Source organism: Dermacentor variabilis, chromosome 2, assembly GCF_050947875.1.
Source record: "Dermacentor variabilis isolate Ectoservices chromosome 2, ASM5094787v1, whole genome shotgun sequence".
Classification (NCBI taxonomy): domain Eukaryota; kingdom Metazoa; phylum Arthropoda; class Arachnida; order Ixodida; family Ixodidae; genus Dermacentor; species Dermacentor variabilis.
This window is the reverse complement of record NC_134569.1, coordinates 1,131,013-1,157,883: the sequence shown is the minus strand read 5'-3', so window position 1 is coordinate 1,157,883 and position 26,871 is coordinate 1,131,013. Positions and strand designations below refer to the sequence as shown.

The 26,871-nt window shown below is 46.9% G+C and overlaps 1 protein-coding gene across 1 annotated transcript in view; it reads right to left on the bottom strand.

Moving 5' to 3' along the window:
• Positions 1-20,679, bottom strand: part of LOC142570245 (putative transporter YutK) — a 518,716-nt gene extending 498,037 nt beyond the window's left edge. The window contains exons 1-2 of the mRNA XM_075678647.1: positions 20,420-20,679; positions 132-212 (exon numbers count right to left, since the gene is read on the bottom strand). Coding sequence (XP_075534762.1) covers positions 132-212; positions 20,420-20,679 — 341 coding nt within the window. The remainder of the gene's footprint in view (positions 1-131; positions 213-20,419) is intronic.
• Between the last annotated feature and the right edge of the window lie 6,192 nt (positions 20,680-26,871).

The window sequence follows — 26,871 nt, the reverse complement described above, 5'->3', positions numbered from 1 at the left end:
GCTCGCATATGCACGGGAACGGAAAACGAAGTACACGCTTAGGTATAACAAGCTGGTGATGGGTGGGAAAACATATATTTTTGATGGCTCTAGTGGTTCTGTTCGAGAATGTACGCAATAGCAAACAACACAGCCTTCTTCCCGATTTACTAGAAATAGACCCGAACAACTTTCTTTTATTGTCGTAAACTGTCGAAGCCTGAAGAATAAAACTAATGATTTTGCAGGCCTTCTATCGATATCAAAGCCTGACATTGTTATCGCCACCGAATCCTGGCTAGACTCTGACATTGCGGATTCTGAGGTATTTCCATCAGGCTATGCTGCATATAGAAAGGACCGAAATGCGCGGGGAGGGGGGGTGTTTGTTCTAGTTCGGGACACAATTGAAAGTGCACCATTTCTTCCAGCTGACGATACCTCAGAGTCTGTATGGTGCAGACTATGCTTTTCAGATGGGAACGCCCTTACTGTCGGTTCTTTCTACAGACCACCAAATTTGAACACTGTTGAACCATTTATCAGCCTTTCAAGGTCACTCTCAGTCCTGTCATCTGAAACGATAATTCTTGGTGGTGATTTTAACATGCCAGATGTTGAATGGCGTGACCTATATCCTGTACAGAATAATAGGTCATTGCTTCAGTCTGCATTTTGCGAGCTGATAATGACCTATGGGCTCTTCCAGTTCGTTGATTTTCCTACTCGTTTTGGATGTACAGACGGAAATGTGTTAGACTTGGTCTTTAGTAACCAGAAAGATATCATAGACTTCATTGTACCAGTACCAGGGATTAGTGACCATGAAGTAGTTGCAGGTACTATTCGTTGCAGAAAAATAGAATTTACCAAAATGCGGCCGAAAAAGGTATTCTTTTATGAAAGGGGTAATTATGAGGCTATTTCTAATGAGTTAAATGATTTCCTGCCTATATTTGCGCATTACAGTTCATTTAGTAGCATCGACAGTCTGTGGGTCATATTCATAAACTGCTGTGGTCTGTGGTCATAAACTGCTTTCATTGACCTCAGATTTCGTTCCGTCTAAGGTGGTTTCGACTAAGCGCCGCAAGGATAAACCCTGGATTAATAAGGATTTACGTTCATCAATTCAGAAAAAATCCCGAACTTACAAAATATATTGCAAAACTAAAAACCCAAGCATGTACAAAAAGCTAAGGGATATCAGCACAAAACTTAAAAGCGAATTGAAGGTTGCGAAGGATGCATATCTACAAGCCTTAGCAGATAAACTAAAAACAAATCCCAAAGAGGTCTGGCGGTATATTAAGAGCAACAAGAAGGATGACACTGGCATCCCGGCCATCACAAATGATGGTAACCTAATTAAAGAGGACAAAGGAAAAGCAGAAGTATTCAACAAGTATTTTCATTCAGTTTTTACAAAGCCATGTAGCATTGCTATTTCTTACACACCGACACCATTACCGGAAATGGAAAACGTTGCCGTGAGCAAGGAAGGAGTGGAGGCTTTGTTGTTTAACCTAAACCTGCATTCAGCTCATGGACCCGATGGAATTTCTAATCATGTTTTGAAACAATGTTCGAGACAGATAGCACCTTTCTTAGTAATATTATTCAACAAGTCACTAGATAATCAAAAACTGCCCGAAGATTGGAAGACAGCCAACGTGACTCCGATATTTAAAGAAGGTGATCGTACACACGTAGGCAATTACAGGCCGATATCTTTAACTTCCGTTTGCTGTAAGACTCTCGAACATGTCCTGTACTCTAATCTGATGAAACATTTTCAAACAAATAACTTTTTCACTTCGGCTCAGCATTGGTTCCGCTCTGGTTTTTCGTGCGTAACACAACTAGCCGAATTCACTCATGACATTGCACTCGGCCTCGACCATGGTGAACAGATAGATGCACTCATTCTTGATCTGCGGAAAGCATTTGATGTCGTCCCGCACAATCTACTTTGCTTAAAATTATCATTCCTAGGCCTTCCTGAACATATTTTTCGCTGGATAAAGGATTATTTACACCTGCGCAAACAGCAAGTTGTTCTTAATGGGGTAAACTCGGCTCCAATGCAGGTGCTATCGGGAGTGCCTCAAGGCTCTGTGCTTGGGCCTCTTTTGTTCCTAGTTTATATTAATGATTTAGTAGTAGGCCTTAATTCAACAGTTAGACTGTATGCCGATGACTGCGTCATGTATCGTGCAGTGAAATGTTATGCCGATATGTCTGTCTTACAGGACGACCTTGAAAAAGTTTCTATTTGGTGCAAGCGGTGGCAGATGATTCTGAATACTGGTAAATGCTACCATGTGCAGTTTACAAAGAAAAAGAAAAAATTCCCCAGTTCCTATTGCCTAAATAATATTGCACTCAGTACCGCTAAGGATGTTCAGTACCTCGGAGTTACGTTTTCTGAAACGCTTGACTGGACTAATCATGTTAACTCAATTAGCGCGAAAGCTTACCGTCTTCTTCACTTTTTCCGACGAAATTTTAAGCATTCTCCTTCATCACTGAAGGCAACCTTGTATTTAACAAACATCAGGCCTATTCTAGAATATGCATGCGTTATCTGCAATCCATACACTATAAACCTCACAGAAAAAATAGAACGCGTCCAAAAGCAAGAAGCACGCTTCGTAACAGGAAATTATAATTTTACTACCAGAGGATCCAGAATAAGGGAAGGGTTGGGTTGGAAAACTCTTTCTTCACGCAGGAAAATCCTAAGATTCAAATTCCTTTACAATATATATAAAAGTAAAACTGGTATCGACAAAACACTGTTCATCAAGGAGCCGCATTACGTTTCATCTAGGAGAGACCACGCTAACAAAATTAGAGGTTATCAGTGCCGTACCAATGTGTTTAAGTATTCATTTTTTCCTAACACGATTAGCGATTGGAATGAGCTCCCTAATGGAGTGATGGCAGCTTCTAGTTTTGAAAATGCTATTGAGAGTCATATTCTTTGATTGTTCTGTTATTCATCTCTGCACATACGCAACTTTTTTTTTCTGTTTTGTTAGTTAGTTTTTTTGTCACTCACTTTGTTTTGTACTTTGTTAGTTTCTATTCCGCTTTTGCGAATTTCAGTGCTTAAACTATGTTCTATTTACTGATGTATTCTTTTGATGTTGCTGAATATGTTTCCATTGTGACCACCTGTATTTTAACCCCCCTACGATAATGCCGTACAGGCGATGTAGGTATACCGAATAAATAAATAAATAAATAAATAAATAAATAAATAAATGCAGCTGGGGAGGATCAAGTAACAGCAGATTTGTTGAAGGATGGAGGGCAGATTGTTCTAGAAAAACTGGCCCCCCTATATACGCAATGCCTCATGACAACGAGCGTACCGGAATCTTGGAAGAACGCTAACATAATCCTAATGCATAGGAAAGGGGACGCCAAAGACTTGAAACATGATAGACCGATCAGCTTACTGTCCGTTGCCTACAAACTATTTACTAAAGTAACACATTAGACTTCTGTCAAGCGAAGGGCCAGGCAGGATTCGGTAAAGGCTACTCAACAATATACCATATTCACACTATCAATCAGGTCATAGAGAAATGTGCGGAATATAACCAACCCTTATATATAGCTTTCATTGATTACGAGAAAGCTTTTGATTCAGTCGAAACCTCAGCAGTCATGGAGGCATTACGGAATCAGGGTGTAGATGAGCCATATGTAAAAATACTGGAAGAAATCTATAGCGGCTCCACAGCCACCGTAGTCCTCCACAAAGAAAGCAACAAAATCCCAATAAAGAAAGGCGTCAGACAGGGAGATACGATCTCTCCAATGCTATTCACAGCATGTTTACAGGAGGTATTCAGAGACCTGGAGTGGGAAGAATTGGGGATAAAAGTTGATGGAGAATACCTTAGCAACTTGCGATTCGTTGATGATATTGCCTTGCTTAGTAACTCAGGAGACCAATTACAATGCATGCTCACTGACCTGGAGAGGCAAAGCAGAAGGGTGGGTCTGAAAATTAATCTGCAGAAAACTAAAGTAATGTTTAACAGTCTCGGAAGAGAACACCAGTTTACGATAGGTAGCGAGGCACTGGAAGTGGTAAGGGAATACATCTACTTAGGGCAGGTAGTGACCACGGATCAGGATCATGAGACTGAAATAACCAGAAGAATAAGAATGGGCTGGGGTGCGTTTGGCAGGCATTCTCAAATCATGAACAGCAGGTTGCCACTATCCCTCAAAAGGAAAGTGTATAACAGCTGCGTGTTACCAGTACTCACATATGGGGCAGAAACCTGGAGGCTTACGAAAAGGCTTCTGCTGAAATTGAGGACGACGCAACGAGCTATGGAAAGAAGAATGATGGGGGTAACGTTAAGGGATAAGAAAAGAGCAGATTGGGTGAGACAACAAACGCGGGTAAATGACATCTTAGTTGAAATCAAGAAAAAGAAATGGGCATGGGCCGGACATGTAATGAGGAGGGAAGATAACCGATTGTCATTAAGGGTTACGGACTGGATTCCAAGGGAACGGAAGCGTAGCAGGGGGCGGCAGAAAGTTAGGTGGGCGGATGACATTAAGACATTTGCAGGGACAACATGGCAACAATTAGTACATGACCGGGGTAGTTGGAGAAGTACGGGAGAGGCCTTTGCCCTGCAGTGGGCGTAACTAGGCTGATGATGATGATGATGATGATGATGATGATGATGATGATGATGATGATGATGATGATGATGATGAATCGTCGGTTAAAATTGCGCTGTAGCTCCGCCCCCCCTCGAATGCCGCGCGCTGCTGCTGACGCTGACGATGCGAGCAGAGACCGGAAACCGCGGTGTTGTGACGTCAACTGTAGTGTTTTGTTCCTTCGCAGCCTGCGCGACCGTGTCTGACCGTGCTTGTTTCGATCTGCTTCGATCGACCCTGCATTCCTTTGTAGGTGTGTCTGCGTGTATGTAAAGTGGTAGTCAACGTGCGCAGCATCTACTGAAGTGGTGGGCCGATCATGCCGGCTTTCTGTGCAGCCTACGGTTGCACGAGCACCAGCGGCCGCGACGATGTTGTCTTCCATTGCTTCCCACAAGACAAGAAGCTTTTAACGAAGTCGCACAGATGAAGGTCACTACACGTACTGCATGAACCGGGAAGCTTTTCACGCGTTTAAACCATCTTTGTAGATTGCCGACAGCTTTGGACAGCGCACAAATGCCGACGATCGCATCCCCGCTTACGTTCCACGAGGAGGCATGCAGGGACACAACACTACAGTTGTTTGACCGGAAACGAGCTCACTAGATCGGCGAAAGATCGGCGAGATCACCAGATCGCTTTGCGAAAAACATACTCACCAAAGAGCATTTCCAACACGAGGAGATCCCAAGACTTCGCTTTCGTTCGCGTCGAAAGCACTGCTCGCACCAGCATCGTTTGCTTCTTCTAGAGGCCGGCTCTTCGCAATCGGCTCGTACATGTAGGGAGTAACGCCGAACTCCTCAGAAAAACGCAGTCTCTCTAAATTTTCCATTGCCTCTTGATTTTCCATTACAGCACCAAACTACCTGGCACCGCGCTACATGTGTAGCGGCAGCGGTCGGTCACTAGAGTTGACGTCACGAGGCGCCCGACCAATCACAGGCGGAAACGAGACGCGCGAGCTGGGCGTGTCCGCGACTGCACTTTTCGTCGAAATAAAATATATTTGCGCTTTCTTTCGCTCAATTTCGATACGATATTCGATAATGGAGGGTTGAAAACCATTACGTACACATGTTCACTCATTTTTTCTGGAAAACCTTTCAGCTTCCCTTTAATGAAAAGTTTAGTGCACTCAAGGCGAACAAGAATGTAGAAAAGACAACACAGCTCAGATGTCGATCCTTCTGAAGCTAGGGTTCGTTTGCATCACTAAGTTTAATCCCGTAAGGAGGCACATGATTGCATCCAAAACATTCTTTATTAAAATTCAAGCATCAGACTTCAGTAATCGTTATACACGTTACTCTATACATATGCAATAGATATATACAATACTTAAGGCAGTACAAACTCCATAAAAATGCACTAGAATACAGATGCAAATTACCAACTATAATTACAAAACATTATTTGAAAATATTTTCGTTAAAGGTAAGACAAGCAAGGACGACACCAAATAAACGTGGTACTATCAAAAACAACAAAAATACAGTTCTTTATAACCACGTTTAATATCACAAGAACAACAGACGAACAACGAAGATTTGCATATCTTGAATTACACTGCTCAGTGTTTCATTGGTAACGTGGAGTCTGGGAGGCGACACAACGAACTTATTGGAACGATTCATGTATAGCGCAAACAGTCCTCTTTTAAAACGGCATCTTTCGCGCCTTCGCTTTGGCGAAATCAGATATAGTCTGTTCGAAGGACAGACCGCGGAGGAGGTCACTGTCAATGGACACGATAGCAAGCGAGTTCACCTTGTCCTCCAGGAGGCTCGAACGAAGGCGATTTTTATCAGCGACAACTTGGAAAACAATCGTTCGGTCTCACAGTTTACCACGGGTGTGCTTAGGTACATTCGCAAAGCAATAGAAAGGTTCGGAAACACATCAATAAGCTTTCTTTCGTGCAGCAACTTCATTATTCCCAGTGTACTCGTGTCCTGGCACACATAGTTGTGCAGATAGTTCGCAAGCTGAACGATTTCAGCGGAAAATGCTGACTGCCCATAATTTTTGTAGGTTTTCACCAACTTCTCAGCCTGCTGTGCCACAGAGGCCTCGCTCCCAACTTCCGTTAGCAATTTTAAGAATCCGAACCTTTCGCAGAGTTTAGTGTAGGCAGCCTTTCGCAATCGCAAAGCAGAGCCTTGACTGTCAAGTACAAAACTGTAGGTCTCTACGATAAACTTTTTTCTACCTTGTAGCGCACTATCGCTTTTTCCGTCCGGGTGCTTACTCAAAACGATGCGTTTGCCCTCATCCTGATAACATTGATTGGTACTAAGCGTGCTTGCTCTCTCTTCGAAGGTATGAAAGAGAGGTCGCAAAGAATTAACAAAGCCTTCTAGAGAGCTCAACAGGTTTACAGCAGTTGAAAAGTCTAGGCCTGGTTTCTGAAGTGCTACGGTCGTTTTGTCAAAGCGCTCCAAAATTTAACTCCAGAAAATCGCCATGAATGCAGTCTTTAGTTTTGTCATTTTCTTGAAGAGAGAGTGCGCTTCGTTCCTAGTGTTACCGTTTTCTTCCTCGTTCTTTGATATAGCTTCAAGGCAACACAAGACTGCATTGAAATTTTGCAGAATGGCCTTGCATGGTTCAGCATGTCTTGACCACCTGGTCTCAGAGAGACATTTCAAAACAACCTGCTGGCCAGTTCCACCCATACTGTTCAAAAGATACCTCCCATCGCTTAGGTGAGGCAGCAAAGAACACATACAGTCTCTGAATTACAGTGAAAAACTTGACTGCCTCAAGGCAACTGTCAACGCTACACGCGCCAACTAAGGTCAGTGAATGACCAGCACACGGGACGTAGACTGCCAATGCGTTCAGGTGTTTGATTTGAGCTTGCAGTCCTTCGTATTTTCCTGACATAATACTCGCATTATCATAAGCTTGGCCCCTACAAGCATAAATTGAGATGCCATTGGTCGTCAAGAGGGACATCACAGTATCGAAAAGATACAAGCCGGTATACGATTCAATTGGAACAAATCCAAGAAAGCGTTCGTACGCTTTCCCATTTAAATAGAATCGTAAAACAACTGACAGCTGATCGACGTGAGTAAGGTCTGAAGTCGAATCAACAATTAAAGAGAAGTATCTTGCGCGCTTAACTTCGTCAACGAGACGTTCCTTGACAGTTTTGCCATATGCTCGATAAATGCATCACAAATTGTTTTTGACAGATACGATGGGTGGCCTTTTCCTTTGTTCCCGTAGGGTTTGATGTGCTCCTCTAGAAAGGGATCAAACTTGGAATGGCCTCAAGCACGCCCACATAATTGCCATTTCTCGGTGAACCAAAAATCTGCTCACTGCCCCTAACCGATATGTTGCGCTAGCTAGAAGCTTACCTACAACGACTACGCGCTTCACCACCTCTGTCCAGTAAGCGGTCTCAGTGACAGGATGCTTAACCAGCTCCTTGTCAATTGTGCTGCTCGAGTTAGAGCGGGCGAGCCTTGCTGCTACGTAGTTCCGGTGCTCGACGCTATTTTCATATGCGCAAACCTTTTCTTCTGCTCTTTTCCAATCAGAGAAGCCGTGCGTGGTGAAATCACTGGAGTTGCTTGAAATCGAAAATAGTTTGCACATAAAACAGCAAACGGAACCTTTGGACTCCGTGTACATTAACCAGTGTCGCTCGTACGCCTCCCCATTTACAGCCTTTCGCACAAAAAGATGAGATGACATATAACGTTTCTGAGTTTTGTATTGCCTTTCGGAAGACGGAAAATATTCTGCCCGATTTTTAAAATACAGTGGCCCTTTCTCAAGGCATACACTCCGAAAGCTGTAAGTAATAATGTCCAGCAACTAGCAGAGTCACTTCGGAGAATCTCGCAACCTACCTCTTGCTGCGGGGTGTCTGTACTTCTCCGTTGCCGCAACGAGAAGCCATCTCATTCGTGATCTAGAGGCACACTTTGCGGGTGGGAACATATTTATTTGAAGCCAAACTAACAGGAAACGAGTGAGTCGGTTCTTGGAGTGTTGTTTTCTGGCGCTCGTCAGTAGAAGAAGGCTCATCGGGGACGTTTGGCACCTGTTGATAAGCAGTAGTAGAAATCGGGCGTGGCGGACCGGACACCTGGAGCTCTGTGGCAGGGTCCCGGCCAAGTAGCATAGACGTCGCTCACTCAGGAACAGGAAAGGGCTCGGTCAGCGTCGGTTGCTCAGAAATATGGACGACCGAGGTTGGAACCGTTTTCACAGGATCCAGAAAACCAAGACGAGTCAAACCTTGCTTCTTGCCAGGAAACCGTGGTGATGGAGTTGGCAAGCCCTCCACAGAAGCACAGTCGGTACTATTGGGAGTCTGACACGGACTCTGGGTAGAGTGATCATACTGCTTCGCGGAAGCTGCATTTAGTAGCTACTTTGTCATCTTTGGTACCTGCTTTTCATGCTCTTCTCTTTCTAACTTCGCCTTTCGTTTAGACGCACCACTTTGATGCTTCCGACCGAGCATTTTCGCTTGAATGGATGCTAATTGTTCACCGGGCACTTCGTCAGTCCGACGCGACCGCAGGTGTCCAAGGGTGGCCGTCCCGATGACTGGCTCACGCTGCCTGGATGGTCCGCGGCTGGCCAAGAGTGGTGCGTCCCCCGGGAGCTCCTCAGCGGGTGGGCTTATGCAAGCTTAACGGGCGGCTCAGGGCTGAATCGCAGCCCGCGATCAACTTCCTTTTATAGACGAGCGCCGCCTCTGCCTGTTACTAGCGCCAAAGCAGGCGTTCACATACGCTTGGAGTTCCCTGTACAAATTCCCTCCTTCTCTGTACAAACTCACTCCTTCACCCGTTCCGGTCTCGTCTTCCTATTGGCTAGGAGAAATCGTCTGTTCTGGGAGGTTCTCGATTTTTCTTTCGCCCCGTCTACGCCGAGAGCGAGAACCAAGGGGAGAGGCGACTCCTAGCGCGGGCGAAGTTACGCGCCCTCCGTCGCCTCTGAGTCATCTTTCTCTACTTCTTTCTGGAAAGTACGGTGGCCAGTCTGACCTACTTTTTCCGTCGAGCGCGCGCGAGGGTGCGCACCCACTAGGCAGGAATGGGCCCTGGAGACAAGCCTTTGTGTCCAGCTTTCCAACTTCCCCCTTCACTCTTCCACAACCCTAACCCAAACAGTGAACATTCCATGCCCCACGGCACGCGGACAAAAGCACTGTGTGACGTCTTCCTTCTTTTCCTGCCTAGACTCTGCCACCAGACTCATCATCAACTGCTATCGGACTCACCCTCCCCGTCCAAATTACCATCACGGTAAAGAAAAGCCGAATGGGAGGCACTGTTAGGTACTGCAGCACATCCTTTCTATGAGAAGGACAGCGGCGGAACTATTTGAGAGGTGGAGGGTGGCGTGGTGGTGACGAGGGGCAAGGGAGATTTAGGTCCTCATCCCACATTACATGTTTCGGGTGCTTCCCCCTTGCCTCTCCGTTCCAGACAGCAATGGAGAGACGGACAGACAGGAAACAACTAAACCTCTTCCAAGCAAACGCACCTCGCTTCGTAAGAAAGAGGGCCCCGCCGGGCTGGCAGGGTTCCTGTTTTGGCATCTCCACAAGCTCTCCCAAAATAACCAGGCTAAACGCATGCTGTTACAATAGGCGGGGGGGGAGGGGGGGGCGTCTGCTCGTTCTGGTTTTCCCGCTTCATGCATGTCGCTCGAAGTTCCGTTGCCCATGGTTCCATATACTAAGCAGGCTAGAATAAATGCGCCCCCTTCTCCTACTGTCCGAGGTGATGCCCTGGGCTGCAGCCCCCTTACACCAGCGCTGGTTCAGTGCGACGCAAGCGACAGGGGTATGGGCGTGGTACTTAGTCATGTCGGCGACGATAATGAGGAACATCCTATCCGCTATGCCAGCCATAAACTAACTGTAAGAGAGGAAGGCTACGGCGCTTCAGAGAAGGAATGTACTTGTTTGGTTTGGGCAGCCCAGAAGTTGTCGTGTTACTTGTAGGGTGCGAGGTTGATCTTCGAGACCGACCACTGTTCTCTGACGTGGCTCAATGAAATGTCACACAAAAATGGCCGCTTGCTCCGATGGAGCCTCACTCTGCAAGAGTACAACTTCTCCGTTAGATATAAGAAGGGAAGGTTTCATAGCAATGCGGATGGTTTGAGCAGACTAATTTGAATTCTGCGTTAAATGATCGCGTCTAAAGTTTGGAGTTGTTATTAATTTTGTTAATCCAACAAGATCCCCTCTCATTTAGCAGGACTGCATCCATGATTGCTCAATTTGTCAGCACAAAATTCCTTCAAAAATTTGGCATAGCGAAATGCAGCATCTGTTGTTTCTGCTCTTATGTTTTCTTTGAAGCCTGGCAGGTATAAAGTGAGATCCAAAATACGTCATCTCTGTACAGAGCCGTGATGTGGGCTTCGCTTTCCGTTGCCTGTCCTTGTTGGATGTTTTGGAGCGGTGACATCATTACACACATGGTTACTGCGAGCCCAGACCTCACCCCCTGGCCACCAGCCGCTCTGTTCCTGTCATGCGGTTATCAGCGTTGGACAGTCGATACTTTCCGGACCACGGAGTCGCTGTTAAGAACGGCCCTGCTGAGGTGCAAGTGCTGCCAGCTAGTTGCGACGACGGCGGCGTCAACTTTCAAAGAACGCCACCGTTACGCTCTAGCCTCGTCGCCGTTGTGACTGAACGAGTTCGACGAAGCAGGCTTTGAGCCGCAACACGACACCGCGAACCGGGTCGGCCGCGAGCGGGGGAGTTGCCGAGGGAACGTCGTCGGGGACCCCTTCCCACGCGCCGACCAAGACGCAGGACAATGGCTACCCGGCCGCGCTTTGTTTTGGGGTGGTGTCGACATTTCACAGCTAGTCGCTGCAAGCCAAGGCATCGCCCCCCCCCCCTTTTTTTTTCCGCCAGCCATTTTCTTCCTGCCCCACGGTTATCACTACTGGCCAGTCGAGATTTTCCGGGCCATAGAGGAGCTTTTACGATCGGCCTGCAGGGGAACTGACCTGCGAACCTTTCCCAGCCCACTGCAGCTGTTTCCATCGTCCTGCGGGGGTAGCTACCTTCGAACCCTTGCCGGCGCGCGGCGACAAGTCGCTTCGGAGAAACGGCGATGCCAGTAAAAAAAGCCAACAATGCGCAGCTTTCGGAGAAGCGGCGACGCCAGCAAGGAAAACAAACAATGCGCATCCTTCGAAAACCGGCGACGCCAGCAAGGTTAACCGACCATGCACCTCCTTCGGAGAACCGGCGAGGCCAGCAAGGAAAACCAACAATGTGCATCCTTCGGAGAACCGGCGAAGCCAGCCAGAACCAACTAGACTAGGAGAAGGCCTCCGTACTCGCCCGCATCTATACTCTGACATCACTCCACTCTGCCCTAGCCGTTCCATTGCGCATGGTGTCGTCCTTGAGCACCAGATGGCACCAAGGCGCTACGCGACGCACGTATAGCGCATATCCTGCGCCGTCGAGACACCGCTGGAGAACGTCGCTGCACATGGTTCGCTTTTTTACATTTATTCCTCTGTGCACACGTGCGGTCTGTTCGATGTCATGGGCTGATGTTGTGTGCTAAACTGTAGAGGAAACTACGACAACGGGCCAAAGTTCAGGCTGTTTGTGTTTCCAAGTGATCCCGAAAGAAGGAAAAAAATGGCAGCGGGCAGTGCGACCAGACTATGTCGACGTTGGAAAACTGAAAGATCAGCTGGTAAGTGTTGTCTCACTTTTCAATTCGTGCAGTGATGATTTATATGAACAATGTACAATTAAAGTGTATTAGTGCAAACTACGATATTCCATTGTTATATAAACACGTTTTCAAGTGACCATTTATTTACACGTGTAAACCACGTGGGCTCCCGTGCGTTTGCGATTCTGTGTGTATATTCTTTCGTTGAATGGCTCATTGGTCAGTAAAATGCGCTTTTCACAGATCTCGCGCTTAAATTTGTAAATGTATGTCACAGTTTTGCAGGTGTCAAGGTGTGTTCATAATGTGACGGCGCTGGTTCTTTCGCAGGTTTGTGAACGCCATTTCAAGCCACCTACGTACACCAACATACACGGACTGCGACGGACGGACCATCGAGGTTTAAATGAAGCTCACCCGGCGTACGTCTGATGCCACTCCAACGATCTTTCCCGACTGCCCGCAATATATTTCGTATTCTCGCCAGTCGAAAGAAGACCCTGATGCAATGCGAACACGAGTGGAGAACGAACAGCTTCAAAGGGCCTTAAAACAGACAGCTTTCGCGCACGACAACGAGGAACGAGAAAACAAAGTTAACAGCCTCCAAGACATCAGTTCACGCCTGCATCAGCTAGAAGAGAAAAGGTTTTGGACAGCGGTACCTTGCTACAGCTGCATGATCTTTGCTCACATCAAAGTGACAACAGATGCTCTCGAGATTTTTATGTCAGTGACTGTGTCGGCGGATATGTCTGTGCGTGTGTTTTGGAGAGGTGCTCGTCTCACATGTGACAAGTGTTTTGAGATCCCGGATCATATCCATGATTTTCGCATGCTTGTTCAGCTCTTGGATAATGTCGAGGATCACTGCACTAAAGGAAAACCACAACAAGTGGACAAAGGAAAGGCTGCACTGAAATTAGTGATCTCACTTCTTGACGACATTTCAAGTGGATACCTTCTGTAGGACGAAAAGGTGGTCGCTGTGATGTTCCTCAAAAAGCAGTGTCATCTCCTCATGAAGAGGAATAGTGCTGTTGGGTACTCTGCTGAACTTTTGGTGTCGTGTAGCATTTTTTACGCTATTTCACCACGTGGCTACAAGTTTTGGAGGAGCAGTGGAATGTTAGTGTTGCCTCATACTGAAACAATCAAGCTTGCCTGGGGTGCACGTGGTGTTAGCCCTTTAAAGGAGCAAAATGAAGAGGGCTTCCCAAGATATATGAAAAGGAGAGCAAATCTGCTGAAAGCTCATGAAAGAAATGCAACATTAATCGTAGATGAAATGCACTTACAGCTATTTGAATACACGGGTGGCAGTATAACAGGGGCCGCTGCGAACTGTTCTGAACCTGCTAAGACAGCGCATGTATTTATGGTGCAGTCTCTCCTGTCACTGTTCGAAGATGTTGCACACATCCTTCCAGTGTCAAAAATTACTGCGGAGGAACTGCATGAAACTGTAAAAAAGTAGTCTTGAGACTTGAAGAAACGAACCTTCATATCGTTGCGGTCATCACAGATAATTTCATTAACCGGAAAGTAATGGCTATGGTCAGGGAGGGCCAGAAGCTCGAAATTGTTTACCCCCATCCAGCTAATCCGCTGCAGCCACTCTATCATATTGTTGACTCTGTGCATTTCCGTAAAAGTATCCGAAACAATTGGCTAAACCAAAAAAAAAAATCCTGACAGATGTCTATATTACGCACCTTTGCTCTATGGAACCACAAAAAGTAAGAAAATGGAGGGTGCTTCATTCACATCACTCGGAGAGCATCATGGGATTGAACAAACTGTGAAATAATAATAATACTGTGTAATACTGTGAAAATGGCTTTTGTACTAACGTATATAGCATTAAATCCCACAAATATTGAGAAACAGAACGTGAAGTTTGCTCTGCAAATTTTTAACCCCTTCAATCTGTTTGAGGATAAGGGGCGAAAACCTGCATCTTACGCTTGCAGATGGTACTGCATATTTCACTGACCTAATTGTGCGATGGTTGAGTATCGTCAACGTCAAAGACTCCCCATAAGGGACACAGAGTGAGAGATGTGTGGCAAGAGCCAGTGCGTGAAATCAATGGTGAGCAGCTGCAGTTTGTCGACACATTTGTTATCTGGCTCGACGACTGGAAAAGTAGGTGTGTGCGTACAGGCGCGTTAACAAAGGAGACCTACTCAGCTCTTTGGCTTTCCGCATACGCCTTGATCGAGGCGTCAAGATATCGTTTGGAGGAGCTCGATTTACGTACGTTCTCCTTGGAAAACTTCAAACCGATCCCCTCGAAGCTCGGTTTGGAAATACCGGAATCTGTGTGGTTCCCATTACAATGTGTCGATCACACAGGTATTTGAAGCCGAGGCAAAGATCCGCCTCCAGAACACACTGATCTTGCCAGATATGCCAGCATCCATTGACCCTTGCAAAGAGCCGTGTGCTGAAATGCTGATTGACAACTATAACATAACGCTAAGAAGCTGTGACCTAAAGAAGCCCCGACAAGACATGACGGCATTGACCTACATCGCTGGCTACTGTTCCTAGGCTGCTTTGAAGCACCAGCATTGCAATTACTGCTGCGATTTATTCACAGTTACGTAGAGAGAGCTTGAACGCAGTGGGCATGTGCTGATTCAGAATATGAGCAGAAGCCGCTTGACATTTCCACAGCCGTCTGTCGTTCATGTGGTGCTGTGCACCAATATTGTGCTAGAACATATTACAGGCAAAGAATATGAGAATATGTTTCATGCAGAGAGTAATCAGAGAGCTGCACTTCTAATTGTGATGAAGTATTTGCTCTGTGACAGTGAAGACTTTGACACTTGTGCAACTGGTCACAGTCAAGAGTCAATGTTAAAGAACTTCCTTAATCCAACAGTAAACACTCTGCTGACGAATTACGCAGCCTTCAAAAACGACAAGATAAACAAAGAAAAGAATAATGGGACAAAGGGAAAATTGATTACCTCAAGTGAAAATGATGTTTGCTGTTTTCGCGAATTTGTATGCTACAATACATACAATATATAAACTGTGTGTTAAGTTGTCTTGACTTCTCTGGAAATATTTTAAATTATTCAGCATTGTGAAGTTCAGCAGATTTTTCGTATTAAGCTAGTGAGATTGATTTATGTCATATTTTATTGATGTGAGTGTTGTGTGTCATTCTGTGATATCATTCTGTTATATTGGAAACCAATGCCAAATAAAATTTGCAATATCAACTGTACAGCTGTCTGTGACAGACTGAAAAAAACAAATATGTTTAACGGCGCATCGTCTTTCCAGACCCAAATTCTGTAGTGCATTCTGTTTTATGGGGGCCATTGTCAGCTTTGCTCCAAATGCGGAAGTTTACGTGGAAATGACTTGTCTTAGTTCCTTAAATCGCGCCAGTGCTCCATTTATACTGGATGCAAATAAATTCCGGAGGCATACCCTCGAACATGCAGCAGTATTGTGCTTTTTTATTTCTTTGGATGGCACCTCAATTGGAAGCGGACGGGCTGAGTGTGGTGACGTCACGGGAGGAGTGCCTAGGCCTTCTCCTAGTCTAGGTGGTTCTGAGCCAGCATGGTTAACTGACCATGCACCTCCTTCGGAGAACCGCCGACGCCAGAAAGGTTAACTAACCATGCGCCTCCTTCGGAGAACCGGCGGCGCCAGCAAGGGTCAAACGCGACAACTCCTGTCTACGAAACCCCTCTCCACTTCGTGTGTGCTGTGAATCCAATGTGCAGATGTGATTGTGGACCCTCCCCCTCAAAGGCGGATCCACTGCGCCTCCAACCACTGTGGACGCTCCGATTGGACGGCAGTTTTCCCTCACCTAGGGACTTAAGGAGGACAGAGGGTTTTTAAGCAGCCGTTTATCGGCTGCTCGGTGTGCATCGTGCTTCGTCTCTCGTGCTCCATTTGACAGTGATGCTAGACTGTTAAAATGTACCTCCTGTCTTAATGTAAATATTGTAAATAAATCCCGTAGTGCTCGTTCTCGATATGAACAAGTCCCTCCCTTCAACAACGTCCTTAGCGTGGATGAGTTGAACGATGGCATGGGCCAGCTATCACTTATTTGGTACCCGACCCGTACTCTTACCCCGAGCGCGAAAAAGGACCGTCGTAATAAGACAAACAGCTCCGTGCAACTTTGCTTTGTAGCAGATGGACCATATGAGTAAGATAAACTCTCCTAACCGGAGCATCATGCACGCTCAGCGCGCTGACTTTCTCGGCAGCCGTGGATCTCTCGAGCCGGTAGGCCTAGGTCCCGGTTGTCGAAGCAGCAGCCGACGGCGCTTGAAATAAAAGCGCGGAGAGTCATAAAGCGTTTATATTCGTGAGAATTTAGCGTCTAGACAATTATGTCGCGGTTAAATGAACACAGAGTTGGTTCTCTCTATACTCTCTCGGCAGCAAAGATAAAAAGGCGAGCCACCTTGCATAATAGTGGCTGCGCGCGGCCAGTCTGCGAAACCAAGTGTGGACACTTGGCGTCACATCGTCAGTGTGTTTCGACGAGGTGCACTCTGATCTTTGTTGATCGAGTGCATGTCGCTCGCATCAGTCCCGTGCTGGTATCAGCAGCCTCCGAATATACGATATTTTTAACGTAATCTTCCTTCAGTGCCGAACCTCGATGAGCCTAGCGAATAGTGGCAGTTATAGAAAGCAGACATTGCCCCACGTGATCCGTTTCAATGGTACGCTTCGAGAAGTCAGAGGCCCATGACATGTATGAAAACTGAAAGGGAGTGACGGCGTCTTCAATTATATTAGACGCAGTGAACACATGCGGTTGCCGCGGCAGAGACCGGGCAGCAGCCGAGAAACGATACTCGCTTTCCAACATCATACTCTCGCACACAGAGCGCTGCAGCTTTGCCTGTTGTGCGCTAGATATCGCTCACTACTTTGCAAACCGTCGATTTCGGCCAGCGTGCCAAAGCAAGACTGCTGTGACTCTTAGGATAGGTCGGAGCAAACGCTGGCACAGCGAGGAGAACCCTTTTCCATTACGGAAGCTTTCAGGTCGAAAACACCGGAGGAGACTGGGAGGCTGAAAGGCGTGCCCCCTATTGAGTAGCGCTCAGAGGACCAAGGAACGATTCCCGAGGCAGCTACGCGCAGTGACGAGTCAGACGTCTTAGTAGCCGGAAGCAAGGAGAAGGCGGTAGAGATGGGCGGATTTCCCGCACAAGAAACGGAGGACCCGTTAGGCCAAGTGTGCAAGGAGTTGGCAAGTGCGGCCAGCCTGGCAAAAAGAGCACAGGAAGCAGAGACCCCGTTAAGATAAGTTCGTACGGAGGCGGCAAGTTCGGCCGGCCTGGCAAAATATGTCACCTATGGCTGTTCGGATAGGTCAGAACAGATGGTGAAGAGAAGGCGTAGGCACAAGAGGAGAAAGGCGGACGCGGTCAAGGCGTCTAGAATCAAACGGGCGAAGCACCAGGGCGATAGAGGCAAAGACTCGAAAGTCAAGATCAAGCCGAAGACTGTGAAAATGCGAAGGACGGTAAAGCTTAGGCGTTTGCAGAGATCGGGGATCGGCGTGACGCACGTCGCGAAAAAGAGGGTTTCGCCAGGAGTCAGGCGTAGCAAGCGTCGCCTAACCGCATGGAGGACGTCTCCTTGTAGGCAGAGGGACAACTGAAAGCGTCCTGTAGGCTGCTACAAGCGCTGGTCACTCGCGAGGGGCAAAGAAAGGCAGCTGCCTGGCATCTAGGGGAACAGTGCGCGCGGGTCTGTGAATGTACCCTTATAGTACGCGGAGGCTGTTATTCTAAAGTCGCAGCATGCGAGGAATCAGCAGCTTTGACCTTCTTCGCGTCCGCACTTTGCGAGAACCCCGGACGGTGCGACCCTCTCGAGCTCGTCTGAAAGGATTTGTTAAGGCCTGAAAAAGAAATAAGGAAGAAGCGTTGCAAATTGTTTTGTTCCTTTGTATTCATTTTGCAGGAGATTAGAGAATGCATAAGGAATACCACAATCTTTTTTTAGGTTGTTAGCATTTTCGGCTGAGGTTAGTTCCGCAGTTTGAAGTGGAAACTTTACGTCACGACACGTGTAGAACTGCAAGGCAAACAAGTTCAGTGTTGCATACAGTTCGGAAGGTCACGTGCAAGTTGCGCAAGTTGATAAGTTATGCTTTAGCGGGAGTTTATAATGAGTCATGTTTGATTTGGCACGAGTGCTTTTGGAGGCATGTTTTGTAGATTGTGTTCATGAGCTTTAATTTCGTTGATGTCATTAATATTTTGGAACGTTTAAGTTTGGGGAACTTTTGTTAGACAGAAGGCATCGTGGGTCTCTCCTGCCCGTGGTATGGCAAATGTTTTTATAAGTTTGTTTACTTCCATGAAAATGTGACAACTGAACACTGGAGAAGGGACCAGCGTCAGTGTTTATAGTTTCTTTTCTTACGCGGAGATGAAGGCTCAAGATAAGGAGCCTCAATGTAAGTTTAGTTGCGACTTGTTTTAGATAATCCGCACAAATGTTATTGAAGTTTTCTTATTATTGGTTTGATTTAGTGATTCATTATAATCACGCTGCATCGTATTAGCATCATTTAGAAGTGCGCTACAAGAAAAGCGGAAACAGTGAGGCCTTCTGAGCCAATTTAGGAACGTGATAAGGTTTTCATATGGCTTTCCCTTTTGTTGAGTGCGCAATTTTACGTTATGTAATGATCATGTAGCTATCTGCGGCTAAGTGACGGACATAAGGTAATGTAGGCCAGTTCTCCCTTCGCCTTCCTGACTTGAGGAAGCTCTAAGTCATGATTACTTAGCTTGATTACATAAACCCGTTTGCGTCTATTTGAGAGGACATATAGTTCGTAGTTTCTGGTTGCTTGTCCAAATCATCGTGTACCTTGTCTTTCAGGGTTTTCTTTTCGGTACATTCTTTCGGAACACACTCTTTGATAATATAATACTGCTACCGCCTTTCATTCCACCACGAAACCGGCGATAACGTAGAAAGGCGAGTTTTACGCAATTTTTATTTTGCCTTTATTAACCCATACACTTCAAAATTTGCCTGTTCATCACCCCCAGCATGTAGTTTACTTCATTGAAATATCAGACCAGTGAACGGTCTAGTTTTCGGGGGCACCACAAATTTACGCATATGATATGCTCAAGCACTTCTAGTCGCACCAGTAGTTTCAGCTATTCCGCGATTACTGACACCTGCAACAGTGAAGAGCCTTTACGGGTGACTGCTCCTGGAGTTATCGGTCCGGCGATTGCCGAACAATCATCTAGCGGCCCAGCGACTACTCCGCTATGCCTAACGCATATCGCGCAATATCGTTTCAACAAACGAAGAAGCCGACGGCAACCGATGTCAATGACGTGACAAACAGCACCCAATAATTGTATTATACATGTTCGTGCGCTCATTGCGATCAAACAAGGAAGACATCCGTGACTACGTGAGGCATCCGTGCTCTTGTTATCGGTCCTTGGCGAGTCTTTCACTTTCGCTATATCAAAGTGATCGCTTAAAGTGAAGAATTTTATGCTTTTTAGACTGCGCATTATTGAAAGCTCGAAGTCTTTAAATGCACCCACGCGAAACCGTTGATGTGACGCACACATTCGATTCCAATCGATTACCGTGCTTCGACGACATACCCACATCAGCGCGTCCGCAACCAATCAAGGACGCGTTATGCGAACCACCCCCTCTCCCCCCTCCCACCGAAGAAATATTGCCCCGAGTTAGAAAAGGGGATTTTTTGCTGTTCAAAAATATTTTGCAGAGGAGAGCGTCGTGAAGAAAGCATTTGTGACTTGGTTCCACACAAGGCTCCCGTCTGTGCTTGAGACGCTTGTCTTTTATGAGTTTGTGGACCGTATATTAATATCTTCTTTCAATACATACGTTCATCCACCGCATAGACTTTCATCACAGCATGCTTAAAGACTCACAGCCAGCGGTGCCTCTCCACCGTATCGTAGATGGAGTGTCGGATGCTCCGCGTCAAGCTGTTTGTCTTGGAGCTGTCCAAGCGCTCGAAGAGTGTGGCTGCAGCGTACCCGAGCCCAATTAAGTAGACGACGCCGGTGAGAACCACGAGGAATTTGACGTCGTGGCAGTAGTCCGGAGCGCTGGCCCACCGCAGATTGACTCCCACCGCAAGGTAAACGTGGTAAAGCGCGGCGGCGGCCAGCTTGGCGAACAAGCACAGATACCTTCTCGTCCACGCAGGCTTTGCCTCAGCGCTGGCTGCTGTCGCGGCGGCACCATACTGCAATCCAGGTGGCAGCGGCATTAGCATCCACAGCTGACAACTCACACGCGGAATTGACAGTCACAACTGCACGCAGTCAAATACGCCATAGAAAAGACACTTCTGGACAACCGAAAACATGCGTAAACCGCCAAAGTTCATTTTGCTCGCATTTACAGCAAAGCTGTATACCTCCACCCAACAAAAAGCCTTGAAAAAGACAAGTGCATTTGTCGAAACGCTGGCTCGTGCTTTCACCTTGTTCTCACTTTGCTCATCGTCTGCATCCCAATATATTTGTCGCATCCGTGAGCAAAAACTGAACCAGCCACAGCGGGAGACGTGCGCCGCTTCCGCCGATAGCTTCGTTGCAGCACCACCAAGTGACGCTCACCACCGCGCATCCTCTAGGGGGTCCCTCTGCCCCACTGCTGTTTATGATTTACACGGTAAGGATGAAAAGGCCGCTAAAGCGACGCAATATTGGGTTTGATCTCTCATACAAACCGAGGACAGGCCCGGACAGGCCGCCATTGGAATCTGAACCTGGCAACGTTTAACATTAGAACGATATCTAGTGAGGCGAGTCTAGCAGTGTTATTGGAGGAATTAGAGGGTAGTAAATGGGATATAATAGGGCTCAGTGAGGTTAGGAGGACAAAAGAAGCATATACAGCGCTAAAAAGCGGGCACGTACTGTGCTACCGGGGCTTAGCGGAGAGACGAGAACTAGGAGTCGGATTCCTGATTAATAAGGAAATAGCTGGTAACATACAGGAATTCTATAGCATTAACAAGAGGGTGGCAGGTCTTGTTGTGAAACTTAATAAGAGGTACAAATTGAAGGTGGTACAAGTCTATGCCCCTACATGCAGTCATGATGACCAGGAAGTCGAAAGCTTTTATGAAGACGTGGAATCGGCGATGGGTAAAGTCAAAACAAAATACACTATACTGATGGGCGACTTCAATGCCAGGGTAGGCAAGAAGCAGGCTGGAGACAAGTCAGTGGGGGAATATGGCATAGGCTCTAGGAATAGCAGAGGAGAGTTATTAGTAGAGTTTGCAGAACAGAATAATATGCGGATAATGAATACCTTTTTCCGCAAGCGGGTTAGACGAAAGTGGAAGTGGAGGAGCCCGAATGGTGAGACTAGAAATGAAATGGACTTCATACTCTGCGCGAACCCTGGCATCATACAATATGTAGACGTGCTCGGCAAGGTACGCTGCAGTGACCATAGGATGGTAAGAACTCGAATTAGCCTAGACTTGAGGAGGGAACGGAAGAACCTGGTACACAAGAAGCCAATCAATGAGTTAGCGGTGAGAGGGAAACTACAGGAATTCAGGATCAAGCTACAGAACAGGTATTCGGCTTTAACTCAGGAAGAGGACCTTAGTGTTGAAGCAATGAACGACAATCTCATGGGCATCATTCAGGAGTGCGCAATAGAAGTCGGTGGTAACGCCGTTAGACAGGAAACCAGTAAGCTATCGCAGGAGACGCAAGATCTGATCAAGAAACGCCAATGTATGAAAGCCTCTAACCCTACAGCTAGAATAGAACTGGAAGAACTTTCTAAGCTAATCAACAAGCGTAAGACTGCGGACATCAGGAACTATAATATGGATAGAATTGAACAGGCCCTCAGGAACGGAGGAAGCCTAAAAACAGTGAAGAAGAAACTAGGAATAGGCAAGAATCAGATGTGTGCGTTAAGAGACAAAACCGGCAATATCGTTACTAATATGGATGAGATAGTTCAAGTGGCTGAGGAGTTCTATAGAGATTTATACAGTACCAGTGGCACCCACGACGATAGTGGAAGAGAGAATAGCCTAGAGGAATTCGAAATCCCACAGGTAACGCCAGAAGAAGTAAAAAAGCCTTAGGAGCTATGCAAAGGGGGAAGGCAGCTGGGGAGGATCAGATAACAGCAGATTTGTTGAAGGATGGTGGTCAGATTGTTCTAGAGAAACTGGCCACCCTGTATACGCAATGCCTCATAACCTCGAGCGCACCGCAATCTTGGAAGAACGCTAACATAATCCTAATCCATAAGAAAGGGGACGCCAAAGACTTGAAAAATTATAGACCGATCACCTTACTGTCCGTTGCCTACAAAGTATTTACTAAGGTAATCGCAATATAACCAACCCTTATATATAGCTTTCATTGATTACGTGAAAGCTTTTGATTCAGTCGAAACCTCAGCAGTCATGGAGGCATTACGGAATCAGGGTGTAGATGAGCCATATGTAAAAATACTGGAAGATATCTATAGCGGCTCCACAGCCACCGAAGTCCTCCACAAAGAAAGCAACAAAATCCCAATAAAGAAAGGCGTCAGACAGGGAGATACGATCTCTCCAATGCTATTCACAGCATGTTTACAGGAGGTATTCAGAGACCTGGAGTGGGAAGAATTGGGGATAAAAGTTGAGGAAGAATACCTTAGCAACTTGCGATTCGCTGATGATATTGCCTTGCTTAGTAACTCAGGAGACCAATTGCAATGCATGCTCACTGACCTGGAGAGGCAAAGCAGAAGGGTAGGTCTAAAAATTAATCTGCAGAAAACTAAAGTAATGTTTAACAGTCTCGGAAGAGAACAGCAGTTTACGATAGGTAGCGAGGCACTGGAAGTGGTAAGGGAATACATCTACTTAGGGCAGGTAGTGACCACGGATCCGGATCATGAGACTGAAATAACCAGAAGAATAAGAATGGGCTGGGGTGCGTTTGGCAGGCATTCTCAAATCATGAACAGCAGGTTGCCACTATCCCTCAAAAGGAAAGTGTATAACAGCTGTGTGTTACCAGTACTCACATATGGGGCAGAGACCTGGAGGCTTACGAAAAGGGTTCTGCTGAAATTGAGGACGACGCAACGAGCTATGGAAAGAAGAATGATGGGTGTAACGTTAAGGGATAAGAAAAGAGCAGATTGGGTGAGGCAACAAACGCGGGTAAATGACATCTTAGTTGAAATCAAGAAAAAGAAATGGGCATGGGCCGGACATGTAATGAGGAGGGAAGATAACCGATGGTCATTAAGGGTTACGGACTGGATTCCAAGGGAAGGGAAGCGTAGCAGGGGGCGGCAGAAAGTTAGGTGGGCGGATGACATTAAGACGTTTGCAGGGACAACATGGCCACAATTAGTACATGACCGGGGTAGTTGGAAAAGTATGGGAGGGGCCTTTGCCCTGCAGTGGGCGTAACTAGGCTGATGATGATGATGATGACAAACCGAGGGCTACAATACTAGAGCAGCAGCTTCCAGGTTTGTTTTATGCGGACGACTTTGTGTTGGTAGCCAACAAGCAAACTGATATGCAACTCTGGCTAATGTCTGTGAACAGGAAGGCGAGAATTTAGGCCTGAAATGTAGCGTTTTATGGTATTCAACGAAAACAGTGAACAGGCAGTGTCAATACAGGGCCAGCAAACACGCTGGGTAAAATATAAATACCCTCCTATATGCATAAACGAAGGCCTTAGATATGTGGAAACATAGCAAAAAGAAACAGCAACATCAAAGGGGAATTAAGAGAGAGAGAAATGAACTTTATTGCTTGACCAGGCTTCTTGAGCCTAAAGCTGGCTGGCCTTCTCAATCCAGGTAGCCATGGCTCGCTGCCGCCACCCGAGCCCTGTTCACCAACCGTAGCTGGCTGTCAGGGTCTTGGGTCACCAGCAGATCCTCCCACTGGTCTTCAGATTCTTCCTCTGAATCCGCTTCTTCCTGAATGTTATCACCTGGTGGTAATAATGACGGTGGTACTTCTCGGTTATTCCTGCACCCCAGCCCCATATGGTGCAAGGTGTTGGGCGTGTCCGGCGGGCAGAACTTGCAGTCTCGCCTGTAGGTGCCCGGATACATGGCGTGCAGCAGTGTTCCATGCGGGTAGGTTCCGGCCTGGAGTCTTCTCCGCGTTACCGCTTGTTCCCTACTCATCGTCTTATGCGCGGCCGTGTAGCGACGCATGTGCTTCCTGTAGTGCGCCAAGATATCCGAGTACTTCTTGGATATCCGTTCATCATCCTCGTCACAGTCGTTAGTCCGTGTTTTCTGCGTGTCGGAGATGACTCGGCGTGCATGATCTCGAGCAGCGGCGTGTGCCACTTGGTTCCCCGCGAGAGACTCGTGTCCCGGCGTCCAGAGGATTTGTACTGATTCTATCTCGGTGTTGTTCAAGACCTGAAGTGCTGGCTTTCCGATCCTTCCGCTCACATACCTTCTGCATGCTTCTTGAGAGTCCGTCACCACGGTAACTAGGGCCTTCTTGCACGTTGCAATGGCCAGGGCTATGCCCAGCTCTTCCGCTGTGCTCGCGTCCTTGGCACGTATGGATGTGGCTGTAAGTTGTTCGCCCTTCTCGTCTACAACGCTTAGTGTATCTCATTTTCTTTTTGCTGTTGGTGCGTTCGAGTATGTGCTTGGGCGCTTGTATTCTCGCCTCTCCTTTCCTTGTCGTACTAGAGATGCATATTTCTGGGACTGGTACTTATGTGTAGCTTGTCTCTGACCTCGTGTGGGATACGCTGAGGTAGGTGCCTCTCATCCTCAATTTGGTAGCCGAGATCTTGGAGCACGGTTCTTCCCGTCTTTGTCAGCTTTAGTCTCTCCAGTTGGTTGACGTTGTGCACTTGCACGAGCTCTACACACGTGTTGTGGACTCCCATATTGAGTAGTTTCGCTGTGGACGTGTAGGGGGACAGGCCGAAGGCAATTTTATAGGATTTTTTGATGAGGGCGTTTACTCTGTCTCGTTGACTGCTCTTCATGTCAACGTATGGGGTCCCGTAAGTGACGATGCTCGTGAGCAGCGCTTGTATCATTCTCGTGCAGTCTTCTTCCTTGAGTCCGTGACTTTTGCTCGTCACTCTTTTGATAAGGTGTGTTATTTGGTGCACTGTTCTCTGAACTTTTTCCAACTCTACTCTCCCGGCCCCATCGTTCTGAATCAGGAGTCCGAGGGTGCGGAGCATCGTAACCTCTGAAATCAAGATGTCTCCCACCTTTACTTCCGCGTCTAGCATCTGCTGCGGTTGTGGGCCTCTTTTGCGCTTTCATAGCACCAAGAGCTCCTACTTTTCTGGTGCGCACGTCAATCCACATGCTTCCAGGTACTTTTCCGTTGTGTCAACCGCTTCTTGCCGAGCGTCTTGCTGTTTACCTGTCGACCCTCCCGTAGTCCAGATGGTGAGGCCGTCAGCATATATTGCGGGACCAATTCCTTTTATTTGCTTCAGTTGTTTGGGTAGCGAGTTCATCGCCAGATTGAATAGCATCGGCGAAATGGCGGAGCCTTGTGGCCTTCCCTTTCGCGGCATGTCAAATTTCGCAGAGCCTAAGTTGCTTATCCCCACTGTGGCTGCCCGTTATTTCAGAAAAGCTTTGATGTAATTATATATATTTTTTCCCGCAGTTATATAGGTTGAGGTGTTGCAGTATGGCTTCGTGTGACACGTTATCGAAAGCCCCTTTCACGTCAAGTACGAGGATGTCTCTTTTGCTGTGCGTGTCCAGTTTGTCGATGACTTTTTCTTTGACCTGCAGTAACATGTATTGCGTGGACAGGTGAGCTCTAAAACCGAACATGGTGTTTGGGACGTGTCCGTGTCCGAGATGTTCGATCATGCGGTTGTGCACCATGTACTCGTAGAGTTTTCCAGCACACGAGGTGAGGGATATAGGCCGAACGCTCTGCATGCAGATGGGCTTGTTGGGTTTAGGTATCACGGTTACCTCGGCATGTTTCCATTCCGGTGGTACTTTACCGTATTCCCACAAAGGGCGAGAGAAAGGCGGTAATAATAAAACACAGAGCGCTATGGGGATACAATAGGTACGAGGTGCTCTGGGGTATGTGCAAAGGAGTAATGGTTCCAGGACTTACACTTGTAAATGTAGTTTCCTTCAAATCAGGGTTACACTCAGGACTCGATGGCAACCAAAGGTCAGTGGGGCGCCTTGTATTGTGCGCTCGCGGGAAGACTACAAATGAAGCTGTGCAGGGTGTAAGGGTTGCACAAATATTGAAGGGAGGAAAGCTCCAGAGTAAAATTAATTATAAAGAACGACTGGAGAATATCGAAGAAAGTAAATGGGCTGCGAGAGCGTTCAGATATTTCTACAGGAAAAACATTGATTCACAGAGGAGGAAAAGAACTAGGAAGCTTACCAGCAAGTTTGCGACCCGTATGATGAGTAACATGGCAAC